The following is a 14,701-nucleotide window of genomic DNA, read 5'->3' as shown; positions in this document are numbered from 1 at the left end:
TGGTGACCGTCTACTGCCCCCTCCTGTACAACCTCATATCATCACAGACATGAAACTAAGTTATTACTTCAGAAAAGCTAGTTTGAATACAGATTGATCGTTATTAAAAAGGTATAAAGATAACTACAATTATCCGCCCGTGCTAATTCAGCACAAATTACATTAAAAGCATCATGGTGTTACCATCGGAGTTTACCAAAAGGAGTTTTTCTAATATAAATATTTAGATGAATCCTAGTTCTTACCTGCACTTTGTGATTTTCTACGAGGAATTCTCTTATTTTCTCCACCCACAAGTACAGAATACTCTCCCCTATATTCTCCCTATATGAAATAAAAACTAAGAAAATTATGCATATTCCCATATATATATAAACTGCTTTCGTGTCAAATGTTTTTTGAAATCCAATCCAAGCCATTTTTTTAAATCACGCATAAATATGATGCATCTCCAATTATTGGCATGTTCTAAATAAATTAATTTGATGATTAATATTATAGATATATTTGTGTATTTGATTATTAATAATATAAAATAAAAGAACCATATTTTATTGAATGAATACCATGTAAATAATATTTATGTAAATAGTGTATTCAAATGACTAATATTAATGTTTATTTAGCATTAAAATAATAAATCAACTATGATATTTTTGCTGCTACGTATATTAAATTGATGTATTCTAAATAATTATATATTTGATCATTAATATTCTAGACTAAAACATTATAATTAGGATATATTTGGGTATTTGATTATTAATCATATAAAATAAAATGAACATATTATATTGAATAAATATTTAATTTATTTTAATAATGTCTTCAAATTGCTAATATTGTTTTATTTACCATTAAATCAATATATTAAAAATATATTTGCTGCTATATTGAATTATTATTAATGTGATTTAAATAAATTATATAGTTGATTATTAGTACTATATATAATACTATATATACCTATAATAACATAGGGATACATATTTGTGCACTTGATTATTAATTATATAAAATAAAAAGACCATTTTATATTTAAGAAATATTATGTTAGTATTTATTATTATTTATGCATTCAAATTACTACGATTTTTATTTACCATTAAATTCATTTTTGCTGCTATAAAGTATTAACATGTTCTAAATAAATAAATAATATTTATATTTATATTATATATTTAGTCATTTAGCAGACGCTTTTATCCAAAGCGACTTACGAATGAGGACTTTATATTTATTATTAAATAAAAAATTAATTAATTAAAATTAATTATATGTAATTAAATTTATTTTTATAAATTATATATTTGATCATTAACATTACATAATAAAATATTATGTAATTATGATATTTATGTATTTAATTATTCATATTATAGAATACAAGGATATATTAATATTTCTTCAATAATAATGTATTTCAATATTTCTCCAATAATATTTTTAAATTACTAATATTAATATTTTATTTTCATCGAATTAGTATATTAAATAAGATGTTTTTGCAGCTATAGATTTGATCAATAATGTCATATAATAAAATAATTAAGATGTTTGTGTATTTGATTATTAATACGGTAGAATAAAAGGTCCATATTACACTGAATTAATCATATATTTTTTCATAACACCTGCCATGTAGGCTTCTGAATCTCCACATGACGTCTCTGTGGACTGATGTAGGAATCAGTCATACTTTAGCTGATATATTGATATGATATAATCTGGAGGAAGTATGATCTTCAAACAAACACACAGCGTTCACTTCCAGAATAAAAAACCCTGATGATTTACTGTCCTCCATGTCATCCGAGATTGCGTCTTTCTGTCTTCAGTCGCAAAGAAATGAAGGTTTTTGAGAAAAACATTCCAGGATTTTTCTCCATATAGTGGACTTCAATGGAGATCATTGGGTTGAAGGACCAAAGTGCAGCTTCAAAGAGCTCGACACGATCCCAGCCGAGGAATGAGAGTCTTATCTAGAGAAACCATCGCTCATTTGCTAAAAAATAAACATTTATATACTTTTTAACCACAGATGCTGGTCTTGCACTAGCTTGACTTTACGCATGACGGAATCACGTTGGAAAGGTCACGCGTCACGTAGGCGGGAAAAACTGACCCACGCTGCGTCCAAAATCGCATACCTCCCTACTATATAGCAGGCGAAAAACAGTATGGGAGGCGAGTAGTATGTCTGAATTCATAGTATTCAAAAAACGGTAGGCAAAAAGTACCCGAATGACCTATTCTTCTGCACGGTTTCTGAAGTGCGCATTCGATGGACACTTTACTATCCCATGAGGCCATAGCAGAGTATTTATGAACGGCAGTGAAGCGACGCAACTGACGCTGGTAGGTCACGTGACCGTAATAACATGGCGGATGTAGTATGTCCGGATTTCATTCATACTGCCTCATAATGCTTCATCCATACTGAGTTTTTCGCCCGACCTGACCTTTCTGAACCGGAGCACACAGACGAAGAGCTAACCGCGCGCGACCTTTCCAACATACGTACGATTATGTAATGCGTGAATTTACGGACACACATCGCGGAGCTAGTGCAAGATGTGCATTTGTGGTTAAAAAGTGTATAATTTTGTTTTTGTTTTTAGAAAATGGCCGATCCCCAGTTAGCACAGGTACATCTGCAAGATGTCTGTTAAAGATCTCTTCATCTGGAAAGCATCTGCTGTGTACAAACAAAATTCATTCTAAATCATAAACATCTTAAAGACATCTTCTAAACGTCTATTTGACATCTGATAGGAAACGTCCTATAGACGTATTGCAGATGAGCAAACACTGTAGCAGATGTAAATGCAGACGTCAAATAGACATCTCCGTGATGTACGTGTGCTATCAGGGTGGTTTCTCTAGATAAGACTCTTATTCCTCGGCTGGGATCCTGTAGAGCTCTTTGAAGCTGCATTAAAAATGCAATTTGGTCCTTCAACCCAGTGATCCCCATTGAAGTCCACTATATGGAGAAATATCCTGGAATGTTTTCCTCAAAAACCTTAATTTCTTTGCGACTGAAGACAGAAAGACATGAACATCTCCGATGACATGGAGGTGAGTAAATGACCAGGAAATGTTTATTCTGGAAGTGAACTACTCTTTTAAGCATTCATGAATACATTAGCATATTCATGAGTCGCACACCTGTAAACAGACCGTCCATTTGGGCCGCTGCGCGTCATCTGAGACTCTGACGCAGAAAACTCTGGCAGCTTCATCAATCACGCACCACTCATCGGCGAAGATGGAGGAAAGTGCCTCGATCTCCTCGATCTGTGGCACACAAACTCTTCTTCTTGTTCTCTCGAGTTTTTTGGCGGATTGGCAAACCAACGTTAAAGGTGCATGTCTGCCACCTACTGGTCTGGAGTATGAATTATTCAACTATTATAGATAAAAAAAAATTAAATTAAATTAAATTAAAAAAAAATTTGTTTTTTACGTAAATAAATACCAAATTCCAAACTTCACACTCTCTTTTTTAAATACTTAAAACAATTCTCCATATTCTTCTTCTTCTTCTTCTTTTTTTTCTTGGCTTTTGCAACTTGTAATTATTGCATATCGCCACCTACTGTACAGGAGTGTGTAAAGGGATTTGGCAGATACTTTACTTGGGGGGGGGGTCTATTTTTGAGTCTATTTCTTTCCATCCCTTGTTCTCCAAGAATATCTTCAATTTTATTTTCTTCTATCCATTTCTGCCTGTATTCATGGTATTTATTGCATCTAAACAAGACGTTCTACATCTTCCTTGGTTTGACATCTTGTACATAATCCATTACTCTTCCCTATTGTCTGCAACGTATCATTCAATCCAGTATGACCTAATCTCAGCCTTCAGTATACTACTTCTTCTCGCCATGTTTGCCATATTTATCCTTTTTCCTCCTTTATATGATGATGTTTAGCTTTAGACTCAGACTCCCATTCTTTATTGCCATATTTGCATTATTTCATATTCAATCTTGGCTTTAATCTCTCCTTTTCCCATTGAAATATTCATTTCTACTCGCTCTTTTTCCAATGCTCCATCAGCTTTTTCATTACCTTTGATACCAATATGTGCTGCAACCCAACAAAACTGAACTTCTATTCCTAGATTTCTAATATTTAATAGTAGTTTCAATGATTAAATCGTCTCGAACTGAAATACTGCTTTCTAGACTTTGTAAGGCTGCCATTGAGTCTGTACATATGACTGATTTAACTGGTAATTTAATTTAAAAGCTGTAATTATCCCAGACATCTCAAATGTAAAAACAGAAAGATGGTTATTTAATCTATAACCCGATTTTTTGTTAAATTCTGGAATATCAATTCCTATGCCACAATGACCATTTTTGTTTTTTGACCCATCTGTAAATATTTTAAGATATCCGTAATATAATGAAGACAAATATATGTGGCCATATTTAGCGAAACTTTGATATTTTCTCTTTTAGTAATTCTGCATTGATGTCTGAAATAGGGAGCACTTAAAGCTACTGCAGGGCTAAACACAAATGCTTTAACTCCAAATTGTTCTGCTGTATTATTTATATTCCAACAAAAATCTTTGGATTTTTAATGATATTCCCAACAATCGTTTAATATTGATGTTTACTGCTTATTAGTCTAACCCAATATGTTAATGAATCTTAGATTTAGTGGCACACAAACACAAGTCACGTGACCGCACGGAGTCTCACCAATTATGTGTATTTTTGTATATGAATATTAATATTATACTATAAAATGACTATATTGTATTAAATATTATTTTTAAATAATATTAATGTTTTATGGACCAATAAATGTATATATTGAATAGGGTAATTTTATCTATGTGTTATATAAATACATTTTATATTTGATCTCATTAAATTCATAGAATAAACATTACATACAGTTACTAAATTCCAAATTTGATTATTGATATTATAGAATAAAATGTATAAATAAGATGTATTTGTGTAGTTGATAATTAAAAAGGTCCATATTACATTTAATAAATGTTATGATAATGCATTCATATAACTAATATTACAATTGTATTACCTTAATTGAATATATTGAATATTATTATATGATTGCGTCTATATTCATTATATATTCAAAAAAATATATATACTTACTTTATAGTTTAAAATGTAAAATATTATTATTAATATTATTTATATGAATGATTTATTTTATTGCTATATCTATCGATCTGCGGCGATGGACATCGAAAGAACGCTAATGAGCCAAGCCCCACTGGCAGCCAATCAAAACACGGCATTCAAAAACGCCACCTATCAGCCACTAGCAGAGCGCTTCCTAATTAATTATTCATGACATGCCAATGTTTTTCTCCGCCAAAAACAAACTGCGAACGAGTGAAGATCGTCACCATGGCGACAGCTATTTATCTCGAACATTATCTCGATAGTGAGTATACTTCATTTACGCTGGATTTAAAGTCATTTTAAGCGGGATGAAGGCGTTTTGAGTGCTCCAGTTTGAGGATGTTTTGGTGGCTAATATCAGATTAGCATTAGCGCTGCAGCTTACTAGCCAACAGGTTGATTAGCTTCATTTCGACCGCATGAAACTGCGTAGATCTCATTTATTCTTTCGTTTTGTTGTTTAGGTCATTATATATACAGCTACTGTAAAGCCACAGCAAGTTGTAAATACAGGACAGAAAGTAGTTAGCCAGCATGCTAACAACAACAACATGCTAAGTCAACAAACTCGTGTTGTTTTGATGTCTTTAGTGAGATTTCATGTGTGTGTATGAAATTAATACATGTGTTTGATAAAAACAGACAGGTGTCTGTGTGTTTTCTGCTCTAAGATAAATAGAGGATGGTAGCAGACTCAATCCAGAACTTTCCTCATGCAAGTAAACAGTGTATTAAACCATGAATGTGTTTTTTTTATGACCCTAGGCATTGAAAACCTGCCCTGTGAGCTCCAGAGAAACTTCACACTCATGAGGGAACTCGACAACAGAGCGGAGGGTGCGTCTCAAATCATAGTGTGCTGTCTACCTAGGGAGCATTTCTGGGCATCATTAGAACATATTCCTTAGGAGTGACCAAGAACACAGCATGGGTGGATCTGCGTTTACAGCTCACTGATGAATATTTGACTCTTTTATTCCCTCTCCTTGCAGAAAAGAAATGTGAAATCGATAAGCTCGCAGAAGAATACATTAAAAACGTGCTGAATCTGGCTCCGGATCAGAGAGTGGAGCACCTGCAGAAGATCCAGAACGGATTCAGCAAATGCAAAGAATACAGCGACGACAAAGTGCAGCTCGCCATGCAGACGTACGAAATGGTCAGTAATCGGTTAGCTACTTTTAGAAGTGTGTGACTTTAGTCAAACCTGGAAATATCAAGGAATTTTTCATTTGTGGAATATGTTTCTAAACTATTTTATTGTCAAAAAGCTTTTTCTTCTTCTTACTTGTAGTAAAAATAATTTCCTGTATTTTATATTCAGCTCTAACATATTAATTGAGTAGATTTTTTTTGTATCTGTTTTTTATTGTAAATATAATTTTCCATATTTTATACTCGGCTCTGAAAAATTTCATTGCGTAGAAATAGTTTTATTGTCAAATATCACATTTTATTTATAGTAAATCTAAGCTTCTGTATTTTATACTCTGCTCTAAAAAGCTGTTTTATTATTAAACATCATAGCATTTTTATTTGTAGTAAATATAATTTTATATATGTTATACTCAGCTCTGAAATATTTAATTGCGTAGAAATTGTTTTATTGTCAACAATCACAGAATTGTTTTTTTTTTAGTAAATATAATTTTCTTTATTTTATACGCTGCTATAAAATATTTAATTGAATAGAAATTGTTTCGTTGACAAAATCATAGATTTTTTTATAGTAAATATAATTTTCCATATTTTATACTTGGCTCTAAAATGTTAAAATGAATGGAAATCATTTTATTGCCCAAAATCATATAATTTTTATATAGTAAGTATAATTGTGTATATTTTATATTAATTTGTAAAATATTTAATTGAGTAGAAATTGTTTTATTGTCAAAAATCAGATTTATTATAGTAAATATACATTTTGTGTTTTATACACAGGTCTAAAATATTGAGTAGAAATGGTTTTCTTTTTTTTTCCTGTAGTAAATATAACTTTCTGTATTATATAATCAGCTCTAAAATATTTAATTGAGTAGAATATGCATATATGTATCATATGATTTTTAGTTTAACTTTGTTTTAAAGAGATAAAAATAAGAAAAATGAAATAAATCAACATTTGTTTTGATGTTAATAAAGAAATCAAAATTACATTAGATAAAAGTATTTCTTACTCTGAATCATAATAAAAATGTAAATTATAAATAGTAATAAATAGTCAATCATTGCTCTTTTTGAATAGTTTGATTAAAATATTAACATTTACATACATTAACATAACATTTGCACTGGGAATCTGCATTCATTTTGATAAAAATAACGCGAGCTTCTTCTCACCAGGTGGACAAACACATCCGAAGGCTGGATGCCGATCTCGCTCGCTTTGAGAATGAGCTGAAGGAAAAGTTGGACGTCAGCGGCTACGAAAGTCCAGACAACAGAGCGGCCAAGAGTAAGACAGAACATGGCTTGATTTGGCCAAATACAACATGTGTCATAGTCAACATGATGTACGAGGAGAATAAAACCCAACTGCTGTCCTTCATAGAGGTAGGCGGTCGAGGAAGCCTGAAGGAAAAACGACGGCCGAAAGGAAGAGGACGGAAATCTTCAGACGACGACTCGCCGCGGAAAAAGAAAATGAAGAGCAGGTGAGAGTCGCAATGATTAAACCTTAAAGGAACAGTTCACCCACAAATGAAAACCTGCTGAAAGTTTACTCCGAGCTGTGGATGAGTTTGTTTCTTCATCAGATTTGGAGAAATGTAGCATTGCATCACTTGCTCAGCAATGCAGTGAATGGGTGCCGTCAGAATGAGAGTCTGATAAAGCATCACAAGTAATCAACACGACTCCAGTCCATCAGTTAACATCTGGAGAAGACAAACGCTGAAACAAATCCAGCATTAAGACGTTTTTAACTAAAATACATTGAGTCCATAATCAATAATAACGGTGTTCTGGTGTGAATCAGGAGAGAAATCTGCACAGATCAAGCACCGTTTAAACAGCTCTAAACACATGTGACTGGATTTTGATGTGAGAGACAACAGCAGATGCACTTTTTCACTGGAGGAAGTGTTATTATGGATTATGGACTCAATGTATTTTAGGAGTGGTGTGGATTATTGTGATGTTTTTATAAGACTTTCATTCCGACGGCACCCATTCACTGCAGAGCATCCATTGCTGAGACACTGATGCAATGCTACATTTCTCCAAACCTGATGAAGAAACAAACTCATCCTAATCTTGGATGGCCTTTTCATTTCTGGGTAAACTGTTCCTTTAAAGGATAGTTCACTCAAAAATGCAGGTTTGAAGTGACATTTACGTTGTTTTCTTTATTTCCGCAGCCCCGAGTTCTCTGAATCCATCCTTCCAGTTCATCCGTCAGACGTCTTAGACATGCCTGTTGACCCTAATGAGCCCACGTACTGTCTGTGCCACCAAGTGTCATACGGAGAAATGATCGGATGCGACAACTCAGATGTGAGAAACGAACGCTGTAAACCGTTGATTAGCCGTTCCTCATAGTATTTATTTAACCAAAATGCCTTTCTTAACAGTGTCCCATTGAGTGGTTTCACTTCGCCTGCGTTGATCTGACAACGAAACCCAAAGGGAAATGGTACGTCGGTCTGTTCACCATATCTCTGTTTCCAACATCAAAAAACAACGTCTCTTTTCCTCCTTCCAGGTTCTGTCCACGATGCACCCAGGATCGGAAGAAAAAATGAGACGCACATTTGTATCGTTGAGAGATTACATTTCTATATGAATATGTATACGTATGCACATATATGTATTTTGTCTAGGTGGTGAAATAGGATATAATATATACTCCTTAATATGGCCATGATGAAATATACGAGGGTCGCGAGGAAACAAAGTTTTTATTTTTCAAAGTACTTGAAATGTTTCCATTTAAGTTTCATTCTGTGTTGTCAAATTGTCATTTTCAGACAATCTAGGATATATATGATATATATATATATATTTTCTCTTTACTTACTGTTTAGTATGTATTTTAATTTTTTTATGAAGCTTCAAGCAACTATCATGTCATTGTGCTTTGCTCATGAAATGTTTCGCGAACTTTTAAGACGCTGAATTCGGCAGCCGCTCTTGCACTTAAAGGATAACGCAACTACTTTTTTCTGCAACTATCGATCACCTAACTTTAAAGTGCAAGTGATACATTTTATTGTTTCTAATTCTATAATTTCAGACGATAACCTAAAATCTCACTCGGAATATTTTGCAGAATCGAGGCGATTAGCTACTGTGGAAGCTTGTTTCCGCCTCAGAATTAAAAACTAAAAAAGGTAATCTAACAATTCGGATTTTTCTCGCAATTCTGACATTTTTCTTTCTAAACTTTTTTTTTTTTTTTTACAGTTTCAAGTTTAAATCTCGCAGTTCTCAAAATGACGCAATTATGCCTTTTTTCTCAGTATGGCGAGAAACGAAGTCTGAATTGTGTGAAAAAAAAAACGCAATTACTTTATTCCGTTGCAGAAAAAAACAATTGGCGTTTTTCTCGGAACAGAAACATAATTGACTTTACATCTCTCAATTCTTTAGTTTATATCTCGTAATTGCGTTTTTTGCTTCCGTCACGGAATAAAAAATACAAAAGTATTTGCGGCTTTTTACCTTTTGACTTTATATCTCGCAATTCTGAGATTCTTTGTCGCAATTGCGAGTTTTATATATCACAATTCTTACTTTTCTTCTCAGAATTGTACGTTTATATCTAGCAATTCTTTAGTTTATATCTTATAATATATATTTAGTTTATAAAAAGCCACAATTACTTTATTCTGTGGCAAAAACAAAGCAAACCTTGCCATTCTGAGTTTATATCTCATAATTGTCTTTTTTTGTTTCTGCTACGGTATAAAAAGTAAAAAAGATAATTGCGACTTTTTATCTCATAATTCTGAGTTTTTGTCTCGCAATTCTGACTCTTTCGCAATTGCTAGTTTATATTCTTTAATTTATATCTTGGAATTCTGACTTTTTTTTCTTTCAATTGCAAGTTTATATCTTACAATTCTTTAGTTTATATCTAAGATTATATAATTAGTTTATAAAAAAGCCACAATTACCTTTTTTTTTAAATTCTGTGGCACAAAAAAAATGTGCGACACAGGATAAATAAAAAGTGTAATTGCGATTTTCTGTTTCGGAATTCTGAGTTAATATCTCGCAATTTCGTTTTTTTCTCACAATTGCGAGTTTATGTGTCAATTCAGACTACTAATTACTTTTTTCTCAGAATTGCGAGATATAAACTCACAATTGCAAGGAACAAAATCTGAATTGTGAGAGAAAAAGTCGCAATTACCTTTTTTTTATTCTGTGGCCCAAAAAACGAATTGCGAGATAAAATTATTTAGTTTATATCTCGCACATTTTTTTTTTTACTTCTGCCACGGAATAAAAAATAAAAAATGTAATTGCGACTTTCTGTCTCGTAATTCTGAGTTAATATCTCGTTTTTTTCTCACAATTGCGAGTTTATATGTCAACTCAGACTTTTTTGTTTATATCTCGCTATTCTTTAGTTTCTATCTCACAAATTTTAACCCTTTTGCGAGGAACAAAGTCTGAATTGTGAGAGGAAAAATTCGCAGTTACCATTTTTATGTTTTTATCGCGGATTGCATAAACCGCCGCGTTTCAAACTCCATCCCGAAGAAAGTGTCTTGCTCCAGTTCTGAATGTTTTAAGCACATGGTTTCGGCAGTATCTGCTGTCTTTTCTCCAGCAGCTTTGATGCACATATGGCCAGAACGCTTTCAGATTCAATGCCGTTTTTATGGCTCTAAACGTCGAAAGGCAAACCAACTGTCAGAGGATCAACCAAAGCGAGATGAAGCGGTGTTAACGCTGCTCTTGTGTTATTTTATCATTCTATATGTGATCCAAATATAAAACATGAAATATTCCTTCTATCATATTGACGTGAGACTACCTTGTTGAACACATGTACCTGTACTTTGTGTCGTGTCATCAGTAGTGGGTAGAATCCACAAAGTGTGACAATCAAGTAGCGTTTTATTTTTTCATGTTTAACTATCCCTGAAAAATATGGACTCGATGTTCCGTACAGCTTTTCGTAAAAACAAATAAATATTTACCATTAAAACTCATCTGTCGTTTGAAATGCATGTTAAGCATTGTGTGATATAAAGCAGTGTCATTTTAGTATCATTACTATATTAGCTCAGTATTCATATTTTAAATTTAATTTGTAATTATCTGTAAGTTGCTTTGGATAAAAGCATCTGCTAAATGACTAAATGTAAATTTTTTTGTTTTATGTTTTCCCTCTTCATTTTAATTACAATTTTTATATATTTACTATCTTATTATTTGTTAATATTTTTGATTTTTTTTTGTTTGTTTTAGCTTTAAAGTTTTGTAATTTTTACTTGTTTTTTTAAATGTCTACTCTCTTAGTATTTATTAATATCTTGAATTAAATTTACATTTTTATATTTTTCATTTTATTTTAGTTGTAAAGTTTTAGTAAGTAGTTTTTTTAAATGCATGTCATCTAATCTTTGTGTTTATTAATATTTGATGTTTTTTTTTGTTTTTTACTTTGTTTTTATTTTAATTTTAGTTTTAATTTGTAATTTGTTTTGTTAAATATGTCTTAGTTTTTATGAATTTTTATTGCACTTTTAGTCATTTTAGTATTTTAACCATATATATAATTGATGCAGTTAAATTACTTGTAATTTTTACTATAAAAAAATTATATGATGATGATGATGTATGGCCAAAAATAGCTATTTAAAAACTCCAAATAATATTTGCAGATTTGGGGTTTCATTTTTTCATATTTATTAAATTAAATATTGAAGTATTTTCAATATTATCAATGCTATCTTATTTAAAAGAAGAAAGGATAAGACAACAACAAAAAATCACATAATGTGTACCATAGAGGAAGTGACCTTAAAACAACATGTAGCAGCAAATGCTTAGACGTAACATGTTCATCATCAGACTTCAACAGAAGCCCCATGATGCACCAGTGTTTCTGATCCTCTAAAACTCCTCATCGGACGGCCCTTCATCCCAGCTGCACGTCTCTGGCACGCTGTTCTCTGGAAACTAGATCATACACAAAGTCCGGATCCTCTTTGTGTTTGCGGTTGCGCTCGAACAGCTGGGCCTTCCTGCGTTTCAGCTCTTCATCGCTCCGTTTATTCAGGTCCTCTGCGGCGGCGAGACTCTCCTCCAGACTGAGACCCTTCAGATGAGCCAAAGAGACCGACTCCAGATAAACGCTGTGACGCTGTGATGCTTCAGTCTCTCTGCTGCCCGACTGCAGTCTGGAAACAAGGTGTGTATATATATTCATAACAACAACAGTTCAGCCAAAAATAAAACTGGCTGAAAATTAACATTAACCCTCGGCTCATCCGGACAACAGGAGATGCACTTTTTCACTGGAGGAAGCGTTATTATGCATTATGGACTCGTATTTTAGTTAAAAACTCAGCTTTTGTCTTCTCCAGATGTTAACTGATGGACTGGAGTGCTGTGGACTACTTGTGATGCTTTATCAGACTCTCATTCTGACGGCACCCATTCACTGCATTGGTGAGCAAGTGATGCAATGCTACATTTCTCCAAATCTGACGACGAAACAAACTCATCGACGTCTCGGATGGCCCGAGGGGGACATTTTCAGCAGGTTTTCATTTCTGAGTGAACTGTTCCTTTAAATCGGTATTTCATGTGCATTGAAGTATGAATGAATCTCACGGCTCCTTTACGCACTGCATAAAGTTAGAAAACCAGGTTTGATAATCGATCTCAGACAGACTCACCTGAATACTGAGAGAAGTGCCTCACAGGTATGACTCTTCTTCTCCTCATCTTGCAGGTGTTTTGGGTCTCATATATGATGAGGATGATTGAAGGAGGAATACATTTATATTATGGACATTTTCACTCACACTTCCATTTCCAGCTGCAGAATCAAACGAGAAATATTGTGCATAAAGACTTTAGGATTATCTATCTGATATTAGTGCTGTAACCATAGCAACGGTGAGATGTTTTGCGCAAAGACCGGAGTATTTATCACTCGCACATTTTATCGCGTCGGTTATCTTAAAGGCACAGGCTCCCATTTAACACCGTGCACGCACTGGTAAATAAACAGCTGCTGAGCGCAAGACAAAAGCGTGCTGATGTTTTCTGGTTATTTCGCCGAGATTTCCACGCTTGTTCTTCTGCTGAAATCAGCAATGAAGGAGTTTCGCGCGTGACGCTTATCAGCGCCCTCTGTCGGGCCGACGACATCAAACCCGGAAGTGACGCCGGGATTACAGCGCGAGCGCTGGTCTACCATGGTTAGGTTTTGTTTATTAGCGACTTTTCTATGTTTTATCCATCGTGGGGATTCAAAAGAAGGTATTTGCAACGCTAAACATGCTTGTTAATCATTAGTTATAACAAATAACCGCTAAAACGTTCTGCGTTTAATGTATTCCCCTTCAGCAGATTGTTTTCCATCGGAATGGTTCAAGTCAGTGTCGATGTCTATGAAGATTTCCAAAGCAGGATTTCACAGGTTTCCTCTTGCTTTTTAATTTCTTTCATTCATATGTGTGTTTATTGTGTTTCAGTGGTTACGTATGATGTTTGGTTTATAGAGATCTTCAATACAGTGTTCAGTGGAGCAAAATAGATCATGAAGTCAAAGCTTTACTAGTCCAACAGCTGCCCAGTGGAGTTTATATGGATGAATATCAGCTGGAAACACTGAGACGCGACACCGGTTTGGAGGTCAGTGTTCATTTCATATCAGTTCATGTTGAAATGCAGCATATGAGAGGTGTCCATTCTGAGATATTTCACTGACTAATGTAATGTGTTGTAGGTTCTTCTGGACTCAAAGGTTGATGTGGAAGCTCCAGAGTATTTGTCCTCTGGTTTCACGGTGCTGGTTTTTCTGTCAGGAAGGCGTGAGGCCGCGGTTCCCGTTCACGGCCGATATCACAGACCGTCAGCCTCCAGCAAGCGGGTGAAAGTATACCTGGATCCAGCCAGACTGTTGCTCAGATCAGATCAGTGTGAGGCACTGCAGACGAACACAAGGACATGCATCACACCTCACGCGTCTGCTGAGTTCAGCGTGTTTCTGTGCTTTTCATCACAGGCCGGACAGCGAGGGCAGGTTTGCATCGGGTCGTGGTGGAGGCTCCCTGTACCTTCAGCAACCACAGCATCTGCTCATGGACGGAGATCCTGGATCTAGAAGTACTGCCTAGAAACTCAAACTGTTGCTTGTTTTCATAATATAATATAAAAATATGCATAATATTTGAATATAATGCAATATGTGCTATAGTGATATATTATGAATTATACAATAATAAAAATAATGTTTTTATATAATTTTATATTTATAATAATTTTATTTATAATTATATAACATGTAATATTGTAATAATAATTTTATATATATATATATTATAGCAAAGTTC

At 33.8% G+C, this 14,701-nt stretch overlaps 2 protein-coding genes and 1 pseudogene across 4 annotated transcripts in view; 2 read left to right on the top strand and 1 right to left on the bottom strand.

The window, feature by feature from the left end:
• The first annotated feature begins 5,374 nt into the window (after positions 1-5,374).
• On the top strand, positions 5,375-9,533 carry LOC107679074 (inhibitor of growth protein 5-like). Its single transcript, XM_016474491.1, has 8 exons — positions 5,375-5,439; positions 5,943-6,014; positions 6,170-6,336; positions 7,521-7,632; positions 7,729-7,831; positions 8,537-8,672; positions 8,750-8,811; positions 8,881-9,533. Exons 1-8 carry the CDS (start codon positions 5,403-5,405, stop codon positions 8,918-8,920), a joined length of 729 nt encoding a protein of 242 aa, XP_016329977.1. The 5' UTR covers positions 5,375-5,402; the 3' UTR covers positions 8,921-9,533.
• Positions 9,534-12,111: 2,578 nt separating this feature from the next.
• LOC107679069 (centrosomal protein of 19 kDa-like) lies at positions 12,112-13,563 on the bottom strand (annotated as a pseudogene).
• Positions 13,487-14,701, top strand: part of LOC107679090 (phosphatidylinositol-glycan biosynthesis class X protein-like) — a 1,781-nt gene continuing 566 nt past the window's right edge. The window contains exons 1-5 of one of the 3 annotated variants that reach the window (XM_016474547.1): positions 13,487-13,625; positions 13,713-13,785; positions 13,868-14,000; positions 14,095-14,287; positions 14,374-14,471. In XM_016474547.1, the coding sequence (XP_016330033.1) occupies positions 13,562-13,625; positions 13,713-13,785; positions 13,868-14,000; positions 14,095-14,287; positions 14,374-14,471 (561 nt within the window). In that variant the 5' untranslated portion in view covers positions 13,487-13,561. Of the gene's footprint in view, positions 13,626-13,712; positions 13,786-13,867; positions 14,001-14,094; positions 14,288-14,373; positions 14,475-14,701 lie in introns of all 3 variants that reach the window. The other 2 variants (XM_016474546.1, XM_016474548.1) reach the window with 2 other exon arrangements.

The sequence above is a fragment of the Sinocyclocheilus anshuiensis genome, unplaced genomic scaffold (assembly GCF_001515605.1).
Source record: "Sinocyclocheilus anshuiensis isolate Anshui unplaced genomic scaffold, SAMN03320099.WGS_v1.1 scaffold1580, whole genome shotgun sequence".
Classification (NCBI taxonomy): Eukaryota; Metazoa; Chordata; class Actinopteri; order Cypriniformes; family Cyprinidae; genus Sinocyclocheilus; species Sinocyclocheilus anshuiensis.
Note: the sequence above shows the minus strand (reverse complement) of the source record. Positions and strands in the feature narration are given on the sequence as shown.